The sequence below is a fragment of the Gadus chalcogrammus genome, chromosome 17 (assembly GCF_026213295.1).
Source record: "Gadus chalcogrammus isolate NIFS_2021 chromosome 17, NIFS_Gcha_1.0, whole genome shotgun sequence".
NCBI lineage: Eukaryota > Metazoa > Chordata > Actinopteri > Gadiformes > Gadidae > Gadus > Gadus chalcogrammus.
This window is the reverse complement of record NC_079428.1, coordinates 1,259,460-1,279,727: the sequence shown is the minus strand read 5'-3', so window position 1 is coordinate 1,279,727 and position 20,268 is coordinate 1,259,460. Positions and strand designations below refer to the sequence as shown.

Here is a 20,268-nt window from a genome sequence, read left to right as displayed (position 1 = left end):
AATTGTTAATTGTCGTCTGTGATGGGACGTACGCTTCGTACACCACAATACCAATTGTTTGTTATATTTACACGACAATATTATAGTATATAAATGCCACACAGCCCTCCAGCACTTAAGATAATAATAAATAATAAAAATTTAAAATAAATCCACACAAATTGCACAATTGTAAATCAGGACCACCCTATTTATTGCAGCGCAACAACTGTGTGAAGACATGAACTCATTCCGGGACGGAACACGGTAACCACAAGTCCTTTATGTACAACCTTACAATACATCTCAGCGCCTCAGAGAGGAGACGGTATATTCACAATGACACATGGAGTATGGGTAAGTGTGTGCTCCGGGTGTAACTGAAACCCAATGAGGCCTGCAACACTTACAAAAAATATAAAATAGCCGTCAAATCCTTTTTAAAATTTTACTTGTGGAGCAGATAGACACGTGTTTCTGGCTGTCTGTTTTGCCAGAAGTCAGATCACCCAAAGGAGTCAGGGTGAAGGCCAGCTATTCATCTAAGCAGTGCAAATTCAACATTGTTTTTTTTCTTCCTTTTTCATTTAAGTATTTATACAAGACATTTCAGGTCTTCAGGTCCTCCCGATCAGACGATGGACGCTCTCAGGACCAGCAGGTATTAAGACAACATTTTAACATCGAGTGCCACCCAGCTTGAATATTCACCATTGAATTTATATTACATAAGAAAACATTGAAAACAATCGATGGAAAACCATATACAATGTGTCGTCGTTAAAAGCCAACTCCAATGTGGCAGATAAAACTATGTTAAGAATAATTTATAGTATTCTTGGGAAGTCCCCTAGTATTCATCACCAGTAAGCGGTTCAACAGGTCAACACCGGCCGATGGAAGCTGGATAACATCACAGAACAGACGTTTCTAAATTTGTTTTAGTCTTCTTTTGCAGTATTGCGTGTGCCGTCGTTTTCTTTCCCTGAAGTAGAACTCATCTCGAGCTCCCATAAGACCCGGAATACAGAGATCGCTAACAAAAAACCCTGCTTTTATCAGTAGTGCCGTCCCTCCCGACCAGTCAGCGGTCCTATAGCGCCCCCAAGTGGTTTCATTAGAGAACAACAACAAACAGAAGGGGCGTGTATTAAGTAGAGGGGCTTGTGGAATGTTTTGGAAACAAAACTAGATTGTCTGTTGGCGTCCCCCGTTGTCTCCGCGCGTTGCAGATGAGCAGCATACACATATTTATACAGGTTCCACGCGTTTAGGCGAAACTTTTGACATTCATCGTAGTTAAGACTTGGTTGGGCAGAGAAAAAGAGTCCGAAAAAACCCAAGCGTCTTCGAGACTCGCACCTTAAGGCCAACCTTGTTATGACGTGTTTCCTATGGTACAGGTATATGTACAGAGATATAGACGGACGTGTTACAGTTTACAGAAAGTGCACAGACAGGAGAGGGACACAGACAAAGTTCAGCGGTGCAAGCAGACGCGGTCATCGCTGGAACGACGTCAAACACTCATTGCCAAACGTCATCGCTCTCGTTTCACCAGCAATTCATAATCACGCTCAAAGTCACACGCATCCATATAACTATATGCCTAATTAGCCCCTTAAAACATCAGAAAGGCAAAAATAATTCCTAAGAAGGCTGTCAAAACTTTTTTTTTCTATTTTTGTCTCCATAAGTACCATTCATGGACAATTTGTAGAGAATATTTTAAGCTTTAAACAATCGTCTCTCCACTTTTTTCCTTGTCCCCTATTCTATTCATTTCCTAGACGTGTGCCGTGTTTTGACCGAAGCATGGGCTGCAGGTCCACTCCATCGCCACTAGGAGGAGCTTACGCTCAGATGATGGGGCTGCCGAAGCACTTCAGGCACCACTGGGCCTTGGCGCCGGGCGGCTGGTCGAACGCACGCAGCGTCTTCAGCTTCTCCGGGCTCAGGTTGTCGTAGGCCTGCCGGTACTCCTTGTCAAACGCCTCTGCAGGGGGGGGGGGAGGAGGGGAAGGAAGGGGGTTAGGGCGGCCGCGACAGGGGGAGGGGTTTAGGTGTGTGCTAGTGTGGTTTAAAGGGGTGATGTTATGCCACCAGGTGTGAGTGTAGTTAGCCGTTAGAAGCCGTTTGAACATCGTCCATTTCCCGTGTTTTAGTGACATACTGTAGCGAGACTTGGAGGGGAGGAGGGTCACTTACCAACGTCGATGTTTTCCCGGCCCAGAGCCACGAGCGAGAGGAACAGGATCTCTCTGTAGATGCTCCTGCGGAACGGACACAGAGGAATAGAGCGGATGGTGAGTGGGAGGGGTTTGGCACGAGTGGGAGGGGTTTAGGGTGAGTGGGAGGGGTTTGGCACGAGTGGGAGGGGTTTAGGGTGAGTGGGAGGGGTTTAGCGTGAGTGGGAGGGGTTTAGCGTGAGTGGGAGGGGTTTGGCACGAGTGAGAGGGGTTTAGGGTGAGTGGGAGGGGTTTAGCGTGAGTGGGAGGGGTTTAGTGGGAGTGGGAGGGGTTTAGTGGGAGTGGGAGGGGTGGGTTTTGTCGACCTCGCCTCTCTTCGAAAAACCCCTGTGCACAAATTAGCCGTGCTCCCTGTCCCAAACGACATGGCGCCTCAACGACACGGCGCCTTAAGGACACGGCGCCTTAACGAGGGGGGGGAGGGGCTCACCTTTGGCGGTTGGGGCGGGGCCGTCTCTTCAGCTCCCTGATCAGCAGGTCCATGGGGCCGTACACGTCGTTGGTCTGGATGCTGCGGGCGATGGTGTGCAGCAGCGTCAGCGCCTCCTGCTGGTCGGGGGGAGCCAGCGGCCGCCGCTTCTCTGCTTCTGGAAAGGGGAAACAGGGGGTCAGGGGGCGGGACATCTGCCTGTCAGGGGACGGGACATCCGGGCGTTAGGGGGGCGGGACATTGGGATGTCAGGAGGCGGGACATTTGTGTGTCAGGAGGCAGGACATTCGTGTGTCAGGAGGCGGGACATTCGTGTGTCAGGAGGCGGGACATTCGGGTGTCAGGAGGCAGGACATTCGTGTGTCAGGAGGCGGGACATTCGTGTGTCAGGAGGCAGGACTTTGGGTGGCAGGAGGCGGGACATTCGTGTGTCAGGAGGCGGGACATTTGGGTGTCAGGAGGCGGGACATTCGGGTGGCAGGGGGAGGGACATTCAGGTGGCAGGACATCCGGGTGACAAGGGGCGGGAGATCCGGGTGTCAGGGGGCGGGACACCCGGGTGTCAGGGGCGGGACTTCCGGGCGTCGGGGGGCCTGTGCGCTCACCTAAGGTCCTCCAGAGCACGTAGAGCGGCTCTCCGGGCTCCTGGTGCAGGTTGATGTTGTCCCACAGGATCTGGATGTACACCTGCTTGCTGTCCTGGGACAGGGAGGTCAGGGGCAGCTGGGGGAGACAGAGGCTGGGGTTACCGGGGGTTTGATATTCATTACCGGGTCACAGAACAGGCCAAGGGCACAGAGGCGAGACAGAAGGGACACTCAGACAGACAGAAGGACAGAAGGACAGACAGACATGTTATCGTTAGGATTTTTTTAATCTTATGTTGCATTTTATTTTACTTTTCTTTCTTTGGCAACAGAAATGTACTACAGAAATAGAGCCAGTTCATTCTGGATGATCTAGAATCCTGCAAGCGAGGGAGAAAGCGAGTCATAAACAGAGAGAAAGAGAATCTGAGACAAAGGGAGACCTTGATAGAGACATAAAGAAAGACACACACAGAGAGAGAAAGAGAGAGAAAGAGAAAGAGAAAGAGAAAGAGAAAGAGACAGACAGACAGACAGACAGACAGACAGACAGACAGACACAGACAGACACAGACAGAGACAGAGGGGGAGCAGGAGGCCTCACCTGCTCCCCGTTGTTGCAGTACTCAGAGGTGAAGATGAGCCCCGGCAGGTGGCTGGGCACGTCCAGCCGCTGGAAGCAGCACACCAGGTTCCAGAAGATGATGGGGTGCTGGCTCAGGAACTTGTGGGTGTACAGCACCTGTCGTCATGGTAACAGAGATGCTCTCAGGACAGACACACAACACTAGAAATCAAGCGGGCACAGTGAGTGAGTGAGTGAGTGAGTGAGTGAGTGAGTGAGTGAGTGAGTGAGTGAGTGAGTGAGTGAGTGAGTGAGATCTCAGAGTGAGTGAGTGAGTGAGTGAGTGAGTGAGTGAGTGAGTGAGTGAGTGAGTGAGTGAGTGAGTGAGTGAGTGAGTGAGTGTTCACCTGGTCCCCCTCGTTCTCCAGCATGGTTTCCAGCTCTTTCCTGAGCACCAGGGCACTGAGGTACGGCACGGACACCGGTTTGGGGTTCGGACGTTTCGTGCCCACGCCAAACTGGAAGCAAAAACAGCAACACACAGCCTCAGATTTGGATTAATATCATATATATCACAATAGAAACACAGGGAACACTACCTTGCTTAACAACAACATCCCATGACCTCTTTTTCCTGTCATTGCTTTTTTGTCCTCTATGTTCAATGTGGAAAATGTTTGTAATAAAAGTAAAAAAATTAACCGCGAGTCCACCAGGGGGCGGCGCGCTCACCGTGGCCTCCTGCAGGCTGCAGGGCAGGCTGGCGGTGGAGACACCGTGGCCGGGGGCCAGGCTGCAGTCCAGGCTCTGCAGGGGCCCGCCCACGCTGTTGCTGCGGGTCAGGAAGGTCCCGGAGGAGTGCTTCCCCTCCGCCGGGGGCTCCAGCAGTCCCAGGGGGTCCGACTGCACCGGCTCCCGGACCAGGCTGGAGGCACAGGGGGGGGAGCGGGATATTAAAGCGGCACTATGTATGTTCTCCCATGAGCGGCCCCTAGTGGCCCGAGTTGGAACTGCTGCTACTTCAGAGGTTGTCAGAGGTATTCCCACAGATGCAGTGCTGGTTTAAGTATTATTTGCACGTTCTTGTCAATAGCCAATACAATGTGTGCACTACATTCTTAACAGTTATTAAATAAACGGCAAACATAGGACAGAGGAACCGTTTATTTCCCACGAAAACATTGGTGGGAAATTATTAGAAAAAAATAAATTCGTTCGTACCTTTTGTGCGAGGCGGACGGCGTGCTGGGGCTGTCGGCGCCGGAGCCCTCGGACGCGGCGGGGGGGAACCCCATCAGGTCGGGGGACTTGGTGGTGGAGGAGCTGAGGCTGCTGCTCCCCCCGCTGCTGCTGCTGCTGCTGATGGTGGTGGTGGTGGCGGAGGTGGGCGGGGCCGTGGCGCTGTGGATGCTGTCCCCCGAACCGCTGGGCTTCATGAAGAACCTGGAGCCGCACACAAAGGAGGGTGGAGCTGAAGGAGGGTGGAGCTGAGGGAGGGTAGAGCTGAAGGAGGGTGGAGCTGAAGGAGGGGTGGAGCTGAAGGAGGGTGGAGCTGAGGGAGGGTGGAGCTGAAGGAGGGGTGGAGCTGAAGGAGGGTGGAGCTGAGGGAGGGTAGAGCTGAAGGAGGGTGGAGCTGAAGGAGGGTGGAGCTGAAGGAGGGTGGAGCTGAGGGAGGGTGGAGCTGAGGGAGGGTGGAGCTGAAGGAGGGTGGAGCTGAAGGAGGGGTGGAGCTGAAGGAGGGGTGGAGCTGAAGGAGGGTGGAGCTGAGGGAGGGTGGAGCTGAAGGAGGGTGGAGCTGAAGGAGGGTGGAGCTGAGGGAGGCTGGAGCTGAAGGAGGGTGGAGGTGGAGGAGGGTTGAGCTGAAGGCGGGTGGAGGTGGAGGAGGGTGGAGCTGAGGGAGGGTGGAGCTGAAGGAGGGTGGAGCTGAAGGAGGGTGGAGCTGACAGAGGGTGGAGCTGAAGGACTCTTTGGTAGGAACAAGGACGTCTGGAGCCAGCCGAGATCTTCCGGACGGCTCCATCTTGTTTGAATAATTTGAATCGATATACGTGGAGCTACGTTTGTGGAAACGATCCAGTCGATAGCAACGCTCACCGGTCAACAACGTCAACAGATACGGTCTCACCGTTTGTATCTGGATAACACTGAAACTACACCGGAGAAGAGGAAGTCCTCATGAACCGGGTCCAACTGTCCTGTGTCAGAAGGTCCATCCCTCAACCGAGCCACCCATACCTCCATCCACTCAACCCACCCATACATCTACACCCAACCCACCCATACATCTACACCCAACCCACCCATACATCTACACCCAACCCACCCATACATCTACACCCAACCCACCCATACATCTACACCCAACCCACCCATACATCTACACCCAACCCACCCATAGATCCCTCCACCCATACATGCATCCTCCCACCCACACCGTCACCCACCGACCCAGCCTCCCATCCCCTGGCCTCAGACCCCCGGTACACCCCGACACGCCGCTCTGGCTCCTCCGTCACCTGTTGGTGCGCAGGTCTCTGAACTCCACGTGCAGCAGGGGCACGAAGACGGCGCGGCAGTAGGGGCAGGTGGTGTTGAGGTTGGAGTCGTCGGCCGTGAAGCCCGCCATCACGTCCTCGTCGTACACCAGCGCCGCACACGACCGGCACACCGAGCAGCTGGACATCAGCACCTGGGGGGGAGGGGGGGAGGGGGGAGAGGGGGGGAGGGGGGGGGGGGGGGGAGGGGGGAGGGGGGGAGGGAGAGGGAGAGGTTAGGCGAAAGCCTCTTCCTTTGAAACCAGGGTGGATCCTTGTGATGCAGTTTCTGCCGGTGTGTACGGCATTTTGAAACAAGACAACTCAAATCAATTTAAATTAATTGTATCTTCGTTTTTCAATCTGCTTTCAATTAAAAAAAATTATTCATTAAGGATCAGCAGAGAAGTTGAAATCGACATCAAAGCTACACAGATTTCAGGACTTCAAAGCAAGACCAGCCTCTCGCTCTGAAGTCTCTTTTCTTCAGAGCGAGAGGCCCTCCAGACAGTCTGGGAGGGACGGATGAAGCAGCATGCACGTGTACGTGCCGGTCTATGTGCAGGCGTGGGTGTACGTGTGTGTGTGTGTGTGTGTGTACGTGTGTATGTGTGTGTGTGTGTGTTACCTCTAGTGCACAGTTCTGATAGATGCTGGAGGTGGAGGCGTGGTGGGAGGAGCCGTGCTCCGAGTCCGACCCCCGGACCCCTCGGCCTGGGGTGGCATCTGGAGGGGAGAGAGACACACAGGAGGTCAACCCTCCACACACACACAGAGAGAGAGACAGAGAGACAGAGACAGAGACAGAGACAGAGACAGAGACAGAGAGAGAGAGACAGAGAGACTCAGACAGCCGCTGTGTGTGTGTGTGTGCGTCTCTATGTCTGTGTGTGTGTGTGTGTGTGTGTGTGTGTGTGTGTGTGTGTGTGTGTGTGTGTGTGTGTGTGTGTGTGTGTGTGTGTGTGTGTGTGGTGCTCAATGTCTATGTCTGCGTGTGTGTGTGTCTCTATGTCTGTGTGTGAGTGCGTTTGTGTGTGTGTGTCTGTGTCTCAGTGTGTGCGGTGCTCAGTGTGTGTGTGTGTCTCTGTGTCTCAGTGTGTGTGTCTCAGTGTGTGTGTCTCTGCGTCTCAGTGTGTGCGTCTCAGTGTGTGTCTCTGTCTCAGTGTGTGTGTCTCAGTGTGTGTGTGTCTCTGAGTGTGTGTCTCTGAGTGTGTGTGTGTCTCAGTGTGTGCGCCTCAGTGTGTGTGTCTCAGTGTGTGCGTCTCAGTGTGTGTGTCTCTGCGTCTCAGTGTGTGCGTCTCAGTGTGTGTGTCTCAGTGTGTGTGTCTCAGTGTGTGTGTCTCTGTGTCTCAGTGTGTATGTCTCAGTGTGTGTGTCTCAGTGTGTGTGTCTCAGTGTGTGCGTCTCAGTGTGTGTGTCTCAGTGTGTGGGTCTCAGTGTGTGGGTCTCTGCGTTTCAGTGTGTGCGTCTCAGTGTGTGCGTCTCAGTGTGTGTGTCCCTACGTGTGTGGGGCCCCCCCCGGCCCGTGTCGCTGCTGCCGCTGCTGCTCCCCAGGCTGCTGCGGCTGTGGTGCAGCCCGTTGGCCACCAGGCCCAGGGCCCCCCCCCGCTCGGCCCCGCCCTCCGCCTCCCCCCGCTCCGTCAGCAGGGTGTCGTTCAGGTGGGGGGGGAAGCCCCCGCCGCCCGCCGCGCTCGGCCCCGCCTCCTCCTGCAAACAGGAAGTAGACTCAGGCTCACGTGTCATCGGACGGAACATTTATAAAACTGCACTCTGGGACTCGGCACCTTGTAGGAGAGGGGGGGGGGGTGAGAGAGGGAGGGGACGAGGGGACGAGGGAGAGGGTGAGAGAGGGAGGGAGGGAGAGGGTGAGGGAGGGAGAGAGTAAGGGGTAGAGGGAGGGAGGGAGAGGGTGAGAGAGGGTGAGAGAGGGTAAGCGAGGGAGGGAGTGAGGGGTACAGAGAGGGTGGCTCTTCTTTGGGACCGGGGTGTACTTTAGCTCACTGGGTAGAGTATGATTGGCTGGTTAGGGGTCGATTCCCCCAGAGGTCACCTATGCTGCGTTTGCATGCAGTCATTAAAGCACAACACTTTCGATAACTGCGTCGACCAAAGGGCTCCCATTTGTTTTTAGTTGCAGCCATCTCCTCTCTGTCGTCACACTAAGGGCCATCTGCTACTGCTCTGACCGACGGTCGATTACTAAATAATAGGTAGAATTTTCGACTCAAGATTGGTTTGGTCTGTGGAGGTCCACAGACCAAACCAATCAATCCCGGGGCTGATCTCCCTCCTTCTCTCCTCAGTTTAAATAACAACCGTGATGGAGCGAATCAGCTGTAGGTCAACACGGGGTCAACCAGGGGTCAAGGCCCACGCCGGCCCACTCACCTCGTCGTCGGAGTAGGCGTAGGCCGACACCACGGCGCCCCACACCTTGCTGGCCACGCTGGTCGCCTGCTTCATGCCGGACTTCAGCACGTCCATCTTGGGCCCCGACAGCAGCGCGTCCATCTTCATGCCCGAGAACGAGTTGATGACCGAGCCCAGGGTGTTGGCGGCGGGCGACGCCCTCACCAGCGCCGTGAGCGCGTTGGGCCGCGGCGTCAGGCTCGCCGCGCCCCCGGAGACGGGCGTGCGGCCGCGGGCCGTGAAGGTCTTGGAGCGCGTGACGGCGTGGGGGCTGCGCTTGGGCGTGGCCTCCTGCGACGCCGTGGTGGAGGGGGGAGAGGGGGTCTGGGCGGGGGGCACGGGGAGGCTGGCCCGCCGCGCCAGGGGGGAGGGCTCCGGCGGGGGGGCGGGGTCGAAGCGGAGCTCCATGCTGGAGGACTTGGGCCCCAGCGGGCTGCGCAGGCTCATGTACATCTCGATCTCCTCGGCCAGGTTGCGCGACACCACGGCGGGCAGGCTGGAGGCGGGGCTGGGCAGGTCCTGGCTGGAGATGGAGGCCAGCTCCTCCGTCTCCGACACCATGCGGGACAGCGGGTCGGCGCCCACCACCACGTCTTCGCGCTCCAGCGGCCGCCCCGCCGCCGCCGCCTCGTCGGCGAGATCGCTGTCCTTCACCACCTCCTCCTCCTCCTCCTCCTCCTCCTCCATCTCCTCCCCGACCCCCTCCGTCAGCCCTTCCTCCAATCCCGTCCCCTCCTTCGCCTCCTCCTCCCCTGGGACCGCGTCTTCTTGAGGCCCCGCCTCCTCTGACAGATCGACCAATGGGGAGCCCAGGTCGACCGACGACGAGCCCAGGTCGACCAAAGGCGAGCCCAGGTCGTCCTCGGGCTCCTCGTCCAGGTCTTTGAAGAGGGCCTTGGACACGCCCCCCCCTCCGGCTCCTCCCCCTCCCAGCGCGGCGGCCGTGGACAGGGCGGCGGCCAGTATTCGGGCGTCGGCGCCCATGCGGCTCGCCATGGCGTCCACGCCGCCGTCCGACAGCATGCCTGCGCGGCTCTCCGAGCTGAAGCTGCGGCTGCGCTCGGCGAAGCTCTTCTGCCGCGGCCGCTGGGGGCGGGGCTGGGCCGCTGCCGGCGCGGAGGCGGGGTCAGCGGAGGACGGAGCGACGTCACCGCCGACACCGCCACTAGAGGGCGCCGCTCCAGCGCCTGGACAGAACACACGGTGAGCGGTTAACGGGCAGGAACCTACAGATGACAATCATCTCATCATTCTGATTTTTCTTCAGATTTACATGCAAACTTCCATGGAAACGTCTCTAAAGGAAACGTTTCTATCCTTCACACCGAGGAGTCATCGTAGGGGAGTCGCCGGTGTCACTTGTTACAATAATTGATGAATCTGCCAACTTTATGTACCAGGGCATGCAGGCCTGCATTAACCTGCCATTGGGCCCTGGGGCTGAGAGGTTTCGTAGGCCCCCTGAGAGGGGGTCTTACAAAGAAGATGTGTCAATTATTTTTCTTGCCTCATGATAGGCCTCTGATCTTTGAAGCCCAAAACAAAAAAAATCCCATTGTCTTGGGCCTACGTCGATCGGGTGGCCTATCATAAGCCAGTATTAAAAAAATTAAAAAATACTCCAGCTCATGATAGGCCCACTTATCGTCGTAGGCCCGGGGGCAAGGCGGCCTTGAGGGCACGGGTGGTGGGCTGAACTAGTGAGGATAACCCAGGTTAACCATGACCGCGTGCCCTGGTACCAACAGGCAGCAGACCCAGGGTTAGCCACAGCGGGGTCGACGAGCCCCCCTGGAGGAGGGGCCGTAGGCCTGGGTTCGGTCCTCTCTGGAGGAGGGTCACCCGTCGGGACCTCTTACCCGTGTCCCTGGCGCCGGCGAGGGCTGCCGACGAGGAGGACGGCCTCACGATGCTGGGCACCGCCGGGGGTGGCGCCCCCACAGGCCCGGAGGAGTCAGCCGGCGCCGCGACGCCGTCCAGTGAGACCGCAGGACCTGGGGAGGGACGACATGTATTGATACACACACACAGAAACACACTGAACATGAACTACTACAACACACAATGAATATGAACTTAATACACACAATGAATATGAACTAAATACACACACTGAATATGAACTAAATACACACAATGAATATATGAACTAAATACACACAATGAATATGAACTAAATACACACAATGAATATATGAACTAAATACACACAATGAATATGAACTAAATACACACAATGAATATGAATGCACTGAAAAGACGTTCCTGATTATGAACTATAGTCTTTAACTCATCCACGTCAGGACTCATATTTATACATTTTCAGTTTTATCAATACATGTGATACATTAATACAGTACACTTTGTTCTGGTTTATCGTAAGGCTTTCATGCCTTTATGGACAGGACAGGAAAGAGAGGTGAAAGCAGGCCGGAGAGAGGGAAGCAACACGTGGGACTACAAGGTGCTCTGCCCCGGGCCGACCACCGCCTCGCCATACTAGTTCTGTACTTAACACTAGAACTGGTCTGCGTCACTGGTTCTGGGTCACTGGTTCTGGTGCACTGGTTCTGGTGCACTGGTCTGGGTCACTGGTTCCGGGTCACTGGTCTGGGTCACTGGTTCTGGTGCACTGGTCTGGGTCACTGGTTCCGGGTCACTGGTTCCGGGTCACTGGTTCCGGGTCACTGGTCTGGGTCACTGGTCTGGGTCACTGGTCTGGGTCACTGGTCTGGGTCACTGGTTCTGGGTCACTGGGTCTGGGTCACTGGTCTGGGTCACGGGTCTGGGTCACTGGTCTGGGTCACTGGTCTGGGTCACTGGTTCTGGGATACTGGTCTGGGTCACTGGTCTGGGTCACTGGTCTGGGTCACTGGTCTGGGTCACTGGTCTGGGTGGGATGTGTGTTCCGGGCGTGTGCGACCGGGTGTCTACTCTACTGACTGTTGGCGGGATGCAGGCCTGCGCCGGAGGCCTGGACGGGGTCCTGGTGGAGCTCGTCCTTTGAGCCGTAGCCCTGGTCTGACTGCTGCCCTCCTGGGGGGTTCAAAGCACAGCGAGGATGACCCACCAGCTCTACGGCAGCAGCGGCCCTCCGGGGCCCCCCAGGGGCCCCCCAGGGGGTCCAAACTCCCGGAGTCGGCCCTTTTGTTATGTGTGATCACTTTGGGTCTGCAGGTCTCAACAGTCCTTCATCTCAGACTCATTAAGGAGAGGACAGGCCTGAGTCGCGTCAACTTTTCATCAGGAAGTGACCAGATGACCGTGTCAGCCAATCAGAGGTGATGTTGCAGTAGCAGGTGTTTGCCAGTAGAGGGAGCCCTCTAATGCAAGCCAATCTACAAGTGGTGTTGCAGTTGGGTTTTCCTGTAAAAACCTTAAACCAGCTTTATATTTTACTGCAACTGCAAAGTGTCTCAGATATAAAACGTGCCCGTCCATGAATCAATCCATCCATACAGGGAATTTCCCTTTCTAAACTGTTTTATTCCGGTAGACTTCTGGAACATACGACAGAAACTGTGAAAAAGGGGAAATTACAACTAAGACCACTAGAGGTCGCCAAAGGGACAACACATACAGTGCAGGTCTCGATACATCAGAAGGACTTGGTGGCAACCCATTACCACCAAGAAAAAGAATGAAACCCCCAGGATGTCATTTCACGTGTGCTGGCGTTAGGGGGTGGGGCATACCGGTAGTGTAACATGTGTCCGCAGGGTCTCCCACGCCAAACAGCAGGCTCTGCTCGCCGTTGGGCTCGCCGGAGCTGTCAGCGCTGAGCTGGCTCAGGCGGTCGGCGGCCCGGACCCCCCCTGATGTGGGCGGGGACGCGGCTGAAGGGGGGTGGGGGGGAGGTCAAAACATATTGATCATAGTGCCGTTCATGGATTGATCAGTTTAATATTGTATGAGTGAATAAATAAACCATTTGCTTCAGAAGGGAGAGTAAGGGGCCACTTTGCTGTTCTCAGTTAAACTACACACGTATCGGTCTCTCAATGGACGCTAGTGACGGGCACTGATCAACTTTATACAGACGCATCGTGAAAGGCCGCAACGAATGTCCTCGTTAGCTCCGGTCCTCGCACAAACGTCTCCTTGTTAGCGCTGGATTAGCGCTGGATAGCTTGATGCACAACATGGTCACATGGGTCAGGGCCCGAGGGGAGGGGCCCACCTGTGGTGGTGATGGTGGGGTTCTTGGTGGTCAGGGGCCGGTCGTTGAGCTGCTTGAACTGGGCCACCCCTCGCAGGACGTTGCGCACCTTGGTCCACATGAAGAGGCCGCTGCGGTTACGGCTGGGCCACGGGCTCTCCAGGACCGCCTGGAGGATGGGTGCCACACAGCGACGGGTACAGTTAGGAGACGCTTCGGTCCAAAGTGACTTGCAACCATTCATCGCACACAGACGGGCATTGTCAACCGCAAACGGCGCCAGCCAGCTGGTCAGGAGCAGTCAGGGTGAGGCGTCTCGCTCAGGGACACCTCGACACTCTGCTAGGAGGAGCCGGGGATCGAACTGGCAACCATCCGCCGGCTCCTACCTAGTGACTCCTGAACTGTTCAGGGCCCATACGACCGAGCTCCTTCCCTCACTGTAGCCACGTGACCACCTCGACGCCTCCAGCACAGTCCGGTCCTGCCTACCTTGTTGTAGTACCCGTAGGTGATGGCGTTGGGGTGCACGCCTCACCTTGTTGTAGTACCCGTAGGTGATGGCGTTGGGGTGCACGCCCGCCTTCTTCATCTCCACCAGAACGCGCACCGCCATCACGGGCTGCTCCCACAGTCCGCACAGCTGCATCACCACGCGGTAGCACACCTGGACACAGGACGCACACGTCTCTCTCTCTCTCTCTCTCTATCCACCTGCATCACCACGCGGTAGCACACCTGGACACAGGACGCACACGTCTCTCTCTCTCTCTCTCTCTCTCTCTATCCATCCACCTGCATCACCACGCGGTAGCACACCTGGACACAGGACGCACACGTCTCTCTCTCTCTCTCTCTCTCTCTCTCTCTCTCTCTCTCTCTCTCTCTCTCTCTCTCTCTCTCTCTCTCTCTCTCTCTCTCTCTCTCTCTCTCTCTCTCTCTCTCTCTCTCTCTCTCTCTCTCTCTCTCTCTCTCTCTCTCTCTCTCTCTCTCTCTCCGCCCATCTCGCCCTCAATCCATCTCTTTCTACACCCCTCTATCTCAATGGATCGACCCATCCCTCTATCCATCCATCCATCTATCTAAACATCTCTCGAACATCCATCCCTCGAGCCATCTGTATCTTTCCGTCGATTCCTCGAGCCATCTACTCCTCTATCATTCACGCCGTCCGTCTATACGTTACGTCATTCAGTCTACTGACTTCTTTCACGCTCCTAGTACCCAAACCCACCTTTCTATCGATCCATCCATGTATAGATCCATCCATCACCACCACACCTTCTGTTTACAATCTCTCCATCCATCCATCCATCCATCCATCCATCCATCCATCCATCCATCCATCCATCCATCCATCCATCCATCCATCCATCCATCCATCCATCCATCCATCCATCCATCCATCCGTGACCCCCAGAGAAACCCCTCTCCCCGGGAGCAGAGAGCATCGTGTGACGCCGTACCTCGTCCAGCATCTCCACCTCGGCCATCCTCATCCGCAGCAGCACGTCGTAGGCCTGGTGCATGGCGCGGGCCTTGGAGCGCGCCACGCGCAGGCGGGGGGGCAGGCAGATGAACCAGAGGCTGTAGCTGTGGCTGAACAGGCAGCGCGCCCACTGCGCCGGGTCCGAGTTGGAGCGCTTCGCCACCTTGTACGCCAGCTTCACTTCCTGTCGGGGAGGAAGTGCAGGAGGACGGGTTCACGCGGTGGTCGGACAAGCGGACGGAGTGGAAGCTGATGTTTGGGGCCTTTTTGGTATTCATAGATGTGTGTGTCTATTGGACGCCGGTGTGGGGACGTGATTACTTTGGGTCAGATTTGGACGACTTTTGTTTTCTATCAACTAGGAAACCAGCCATGCCCCACATTGTTCTATAATTGATTCTGTATTAGATTTCACATCAAAATCTAGAATGCAATGCATTGTTGTTTGCAGGATAATAACTGAGTGAGTAAGCTAGTGGGTGATGGCGCGTGACCCACAATCTTGAGTGGGTGTGCGTCGGTGACCAGGCGAATGCTGCGTGTGTTTGCATGCGTACCTGCTTGGTCCTCTTGGCCAGCAGGGCGGGGCTGCTGGACAGACTAGAGCCCGCCGTCCTCATGTCCAGGGCCGGCCGCAGCTCCTTGGGCCGGTCGAACAGCTCCATGCGGAGCCGGGGGAACCGCTTGTAACTGGATGAGGGGGTGAATGATCAGGAAGGGTGACTGGGTGAGGAGGTTAGGGCGCAGTTAGGGTCGCTGGAGGAGGGGGCGAAGGGGCAGTAAGGGTGACTAAGGCTCCGGTTGAATTCAAAGAGACTATGGGATGTTCTCGCGGGGATAACACGTCACAAAGGTTCTCAAGGCTGAGATGAAAACAGATATGGGTTGCCATGGTTTTTAGTCACAGCAGTAAATAAAGAGTGAATGAGAAGTGATCCTTCGCATACAAATCTGAACAGGTTTCAGATCTTCATATGGTCGTCCATCACTGTTTTTATTTCACCATAGCTACATGTTAACGATAACATTATGTTGCCTGTTCGTCCGGTGCCCTCTGAACCTTACATCCATCCAGGAAGTGGTCATCTTCTCAAAGATTCCCCACCGGGTGTTTGGGGCTTTTGACTGCCAGGCTTGTGGTAGAAAGTGCTCTGTGAAGGCTTTCAGCCAGGCCGAGGGGACGATCCAGATGACAGCCGAGTATTTGTATACACTGAGTCATCGGAGGCTTGTTTCCTTTTCCGATGTTTTCGTTAGAGGAATGCGTGTCTCTCTCCCCAAAGTCGCACCCATTCGTGATGTTTGTTTTGGAGGAAAAATTTATATTGTGTCTGAATATTTGTAAATATTTGTAAAAGCATGTGTCGTTTATTAAATTACACTTTATTTGAATCTCTGGATGTAAGATTCCCCTAATTTGATACAAAAGTAAGTATCGTCTTTTTGAGTTTTATAAAATGCGCAGTTGAAGCCCTCTCTGAATTCGTAGCGGAAGCAAACTGGGAAACCGCATCCTGGGGTTAGACCACATCATGGGGTTAGACCACATCATGGGGTTAGACCACATCATGGGGTTAGACCACATCATGGGGTTAGACCACATCATGGGGGGGGGGGGGGGTTAGACCACATCATGGGGTTAGATCACATCATGGGGTTAGACCACATCATGGGGTTAGACCACATCCTGGGGATAGACCACATCATGGGGTTAGACCACATCATGGGGGGGGGGTTAGACCACATCATGGGGGGGGGGGGGGGGGTTAGACCACATCATGGGGTTAGACCACATCATGGGGGGGGGGGGTTAGACCACATCACGGGGTCGGCCCGTGTGGGACCGGTCCTCACCTGTAGCGGGGGGGGGGCTCGACCCCGCCCTCACAGGGGGGCTCTGGGGGCATGACGAAGACGGTGTGCTCGCTCCTCTGGGACTCGTCCAGCTCCATCAGCTTGGTCTCCTCCAAGGACTCCCCCTCCACCTGACGGAGGGTAGCACAGGGAGGTCACTCAGTGGCCCCCCAACACCACAGGGCTCCCCCTCCACCTGACGGAGGTTAGCACAGGGAGGTCACTCAGTGGCCCCCCTCCACCACAGGGCTCCCCCTCCACCTGACGGAGGTTAGCACAGGGAGGTCACTCAGAAGGCCCCCCCAACACCACAGGGCTCCCCCTCCACCTGACGGAGGTTAGCACAGGGAGGTCACTCAGTGGCCCCCCCACATCACAGGGCTCCCCCTCCACCTGACGGAGGGTAGCACAGGGAGGTCACTCAGAAGGCCCCCCCAACACCACAGGGCTCCCCCTCCACCTGACGGAGGGTAGCACAGGGAGGTCACTCAGACCTCCCCCAACATCACAGGGCTCCCCCTCCACCTGACGGAGGGTAGCACAGGGAGGTCACTCAGAAGGCCCCCCCCACATCACAGGGCTCCCCCTCCACCTGACGGAGGGTAGCACAGGGAGGTCACTCAGTGGCCCCCCAACACCACAGGGCTCCCCCTCCACCTGACGGAGGTTAGCACAGGGAGGTCACTCAGTGGCCCCCCAACACCACAGGGCTCCCCCTCCACCTGACGGAGGGTAGCACAGGGAGGTCACTCAGAAGGCCCCCCCAACATCACAGGGCTCCCCCTCCACCTGACGGAGGGTAGCACAGGGAGGTCACTCAGACCTCCCCCAACATCACAGGGCTCCCCCTCCACCTGACGGAGGGTAGCACAGGGAGGTCACTCAGTGGCCCCCCAACATCACGGGGGCTCGGCCCCCACTTGGTGGATGCTTTGTGAACACTGACGCAACTGCAGATATAATGATAAACTCATTCTACCATGGACATGGACGAATGTCCTAAAATGGAATATTATAAAGTTTTAGTTTATTCTAGTTAATAAAAAAACTAAAATGGGAATTATGGCTTCCTGGAAAGTGACGCCTCACCAGTAAGTGACTGATTGATTTTTGTTTGAGGTAGATTTGTGTTTCTAAGAAAGAAAGACCGGAAAAAACAATTCCAGTACTAGGTAGCGTAATAAAAGTGAAAGAAAAACAGTCTGCGCTACAGCGCGCCGCAGGCAATAGTTCATGGATTGAGACAAGGTTGAATGATTAAGCCGTCGGTTTCTGAGCGACAAACCAGAGGAAATGCAGAGCGAGGATGTGGAAAATAAATCTGTGTCGACCTACCTTGTTGGCCTTGGAGTCGCCGCCTTTATCGGGAGGAAAAAGCTGCCAGACGGAGAGAGAGAGCGACATGGAATCAATGAATCAGAGGAAACATCCACTTCCTCTCTCCTAGCAGAGGAATGTTCTCCTGATAAAACTGCATCAAACACGGACTGACGGAGACAGTAACTCACGACAAACTGACAAAACTCTGGCCCGTCATGAGGAGGATTCACCCTCAATGATTATCGTTCACCCTCAATGATGATCATTCACAGTTGATCATGATCATTTGTCAATGATGATCATTCAGTGTGAATGATGGTGAAGTCAATTTTGATGATGAATTGTCGTTTTCAGTGTGGAGGTTGGGGGGTTTGGGTTTACCTTCTCGATGCAGTCGTCGAAGAAGGCGAGGCCGGTATCCTTGTCGCTGACGAAGGTGCACTCCTCGATGAAGCGGATGAAGATCTGCGTCTTGGTCAGCTGGCCGTAGAACTTCTGGTGGGTGCGGTCGCGGCTCTTCAGGAACCCTGGAGGAACGCAGCAGACGTCGTGAGACCCAATCCGCAGACCACTCAACGACTGAGCGTTGAACTAAACGTCTGCATAGCATACACTTAAATTAAGGGCGTTTAGCAGACGCTGTTATCCACAGTGACTTACAATAAGCACATTTGTCAGAAGAAGAGAAACAATATACTGCCTATGTCAGTCGGAACAGTGAGGATGTTCATAGAAACAAGTGCCAAGCACTAACAATCGCTGGGTTAACCCATTGCAACACAACACATATAGTTAGGATAAGATGCTACACAACGCTAAGTACTAAGCAAGTTCCTTTTGCTTGCTCTGTGTATTTTAGAGAATCGATATTTTCGAGAAGGGGACGTCAAACTTTAAAACATCTCCTCCATTTGTTTTCTTTATTCCCGGTTCGCCCCTTTGCCGTGGATTATTTTGAGTAATGCTGCAATCTATTTCCCAGCCACAGGCCAAACGTCTCTTTAGAGCCGATTGCGTAGATCATTGATCGTTGTACAACACCTAAAATGGCTCCCTAAAATAGATATGCCGATAAAATCAGGCATTAGAAGAGGCGAGCCAGTGAATGAATAATGCATTAAGCTAAGTAACTTGTGTTAGCCAGCTTCTATACAACATCCCATAAAACATAAAGACCATCATAATATTGATCCACCGTTAGGCTCTCCTTATTGGCCATCCCCAAATTAACACCTTCACCCCTGATTATGACTCTGCTCCCACAGGAACATCATGAAGATACAAATACATGCATAAACTAACAGAACAGCAATTAATTAGTGGCAGAGCGAGGGGGAGAGTGAGGGGGAGACTGAGGGGGAGAGCGAGGGGGAGAGAGCTATGAGAGAGCGAGGGGGAGAGCGAGGGGGAGAGAGCGAGGGAGAGAGCAAGGGGGAGAGAGCTATGAGAGAGCGAGGGAGAGAGCGAGGGGGAGGGCGAGAGGGAGAGAGTGGGGGAGAGAGCGAGGGGGAGGGCGAGGGGGAGAGAGCGAGGGAGAGCGGGGGAGAGAGCAAGGGGGAGAGAGTGAGGGAGAGAGCGAGGGGGAGCGAGCTATGAGAAGGAGGAGGGAAGATTGAGGGGGAGAGAGCTATGAGAGGGAGCGAGGGGGAGAGCGAGGGGGAGAGAGCTATGAGAGGGAGCGAGGGGGAGAGCAAGGGGGGGAGAGCAAGGGGGAGAGAGCTATGAGAGGGAGCGAGGGGGAGAGAGCTATGAGAGGGAGCGAGGGGGAGAGAGCTATGAGAGGGAGCGAGGGGGAGGGCGAGGGGGAGAGCGCTATGAGAGGGAGCGAGGGGGAGGGCGAGGGGGAGGGCGAGGGGGAGAGCGTTATGAGAGGGGGAGAGCGCTATGAGAGGGAGCGAGGGGGAGGGCGAGGGGGAGAGCGCCATGAGAGGGAGCGAGGGGGAGGGCGAGGGGGAGAGAGCTATGAGAGGGAGCGAGGGGGAGGGTGAGGGGGAGAGCGCCATGAGAGGGAGCGAGGGGGAGGGCGAGGGGGAGGGCGAGGGGGAGGGCGAGGGGGCTGCCAGCACCTTGCAGGTCGTAGAGGGAGTCGGCGGAGGTGGCCTTCTCGGACGGCGCCTGAGTGATGGGCTTCAGGTAGCTACGGTAACCCTTCAGGATGGTGGCCATGAAGCGCAGGAACACCTCCTGGATCTCCATCTCCCGCAGCGTGGTCTTCTTGTGCAGGGTGAAGTCCACCTCCACGGGGCTGGCCTCCACTGGGGGGGCCTCTGCTCTCCGCGCTACGGGGGGGGGGGGGGGGGGGGGATTGAAATGACGATTATCTAAACGATTATTTTTCAATTTAAAATCATGATGTATTTATTCAGCATGTCTCTCCAAAAAAACACTGAAATTTTGCCTTAAAAAAATACACAAAATGGTCAAATAGAAAATGTTCAAATCTAAAGTAATGTACAGATATGTATCTAGCTGTTCTGCACTTTGCATAAAACACTGAATGAAAAAAAAAATAAAGACATCTCTGTTATATTAGTTTGGTGATCGCTCAAAATTCGATTCATCAGCCAGCCCAACAGACGTTTTTACAAAACCAGAAACCAAAGAAATGTGTATTTGTTATTTGGTTGGGTTTTGTGTGTCTCTACGGTGTACGGTTGTGTGTGTCTTTAAGAGAGGGAGGGCATGTAGCCTAG

General features: G+C 55.0%; 1 protein-coding gene across 1 annotated transcript in view; it reads right to left on the bottom strand.

The window, feature by feature from the left end:
- Positions 1–17: 17 nt before the first annotated feature.
- Positions 18–20,268, bottom strand: part of dennd4c (DENN/MADD domain containing 4C) — a 45,121-nt gene continuing 24,870 nt past the window's right edge. The window contains exons 12-33 of the mRNA XM_056575278.1: positions 19,642–19,854; positions 17,957–18,102; positions 17,591–17,632; positions 16,256–16,386; positions 14,959–15,091; positions 14,379–14,585; positions 13,451–13,579; positions 12,934–13,081; positions 12,449–12,589; positions 10,613–10,747; positions 8,733–9,940; positions 7,847–8,051; positions 6,973–7,070; positions 6,327–6,499; positions 5,032–5,253; positions 4,543–4,735; positions 4,218–4,328; positions 3,850–3,987; positions 3,264–3,381; positions 2,659–2,815; positions 2,188–2,252; positions 18–1,975 (exon numbers count right to left, since the gene is read on the bottom strand). Coding sequence (XP_056431253.1) covers positions 1,839–1,975; positions 2,188–2,252; positions 2,659–2,815; positions 3,264–3,381; positions 3,850–3,987; positions 4,218–4,328; positions 4,543–4,735; positions 5,032–5,253; positions 6,327–6,499; positions 6,973–7,070; positions 7,847–8,051; positions 8,733–9,940; positions 10,613–10,747; positions 12,449–12,589; positions 12,934–13,081; positions 13,451–13,579; positions 14,379–14,585; positions 14,959–15,091; positions 16,256–16,386; positions 17,591–17,632; positions 17,957–18,102; positions 19,642–19,854 — 4,250 coding nt within the window. The 3' untranslated portion in view covers positions 18–1,838. The remainder of the gene's footprint in view (positions 1,976–2,187; positions 2,253–2,658; positions 2,816–3,263; positions 3,382–3,849; positions 3,988–4,217; positions 4,329–4,542; positions 4,736–5,031; positions 5,254–6,326; positions 6,500–6,972; positions 7,071–7,846; positions 8,052–8,732; positions 9,941–10,612; positions 10,748–12,448; positions 12,590–12,933; positions 13,082–13,450; positions 13,580–14,378; positions 14,586–14,958; positions 15,092–16,255; positions 16,387–17,590; positions 17,633–17,956; positions 18,103–19,641; positions 19,855–20,268) is intronic.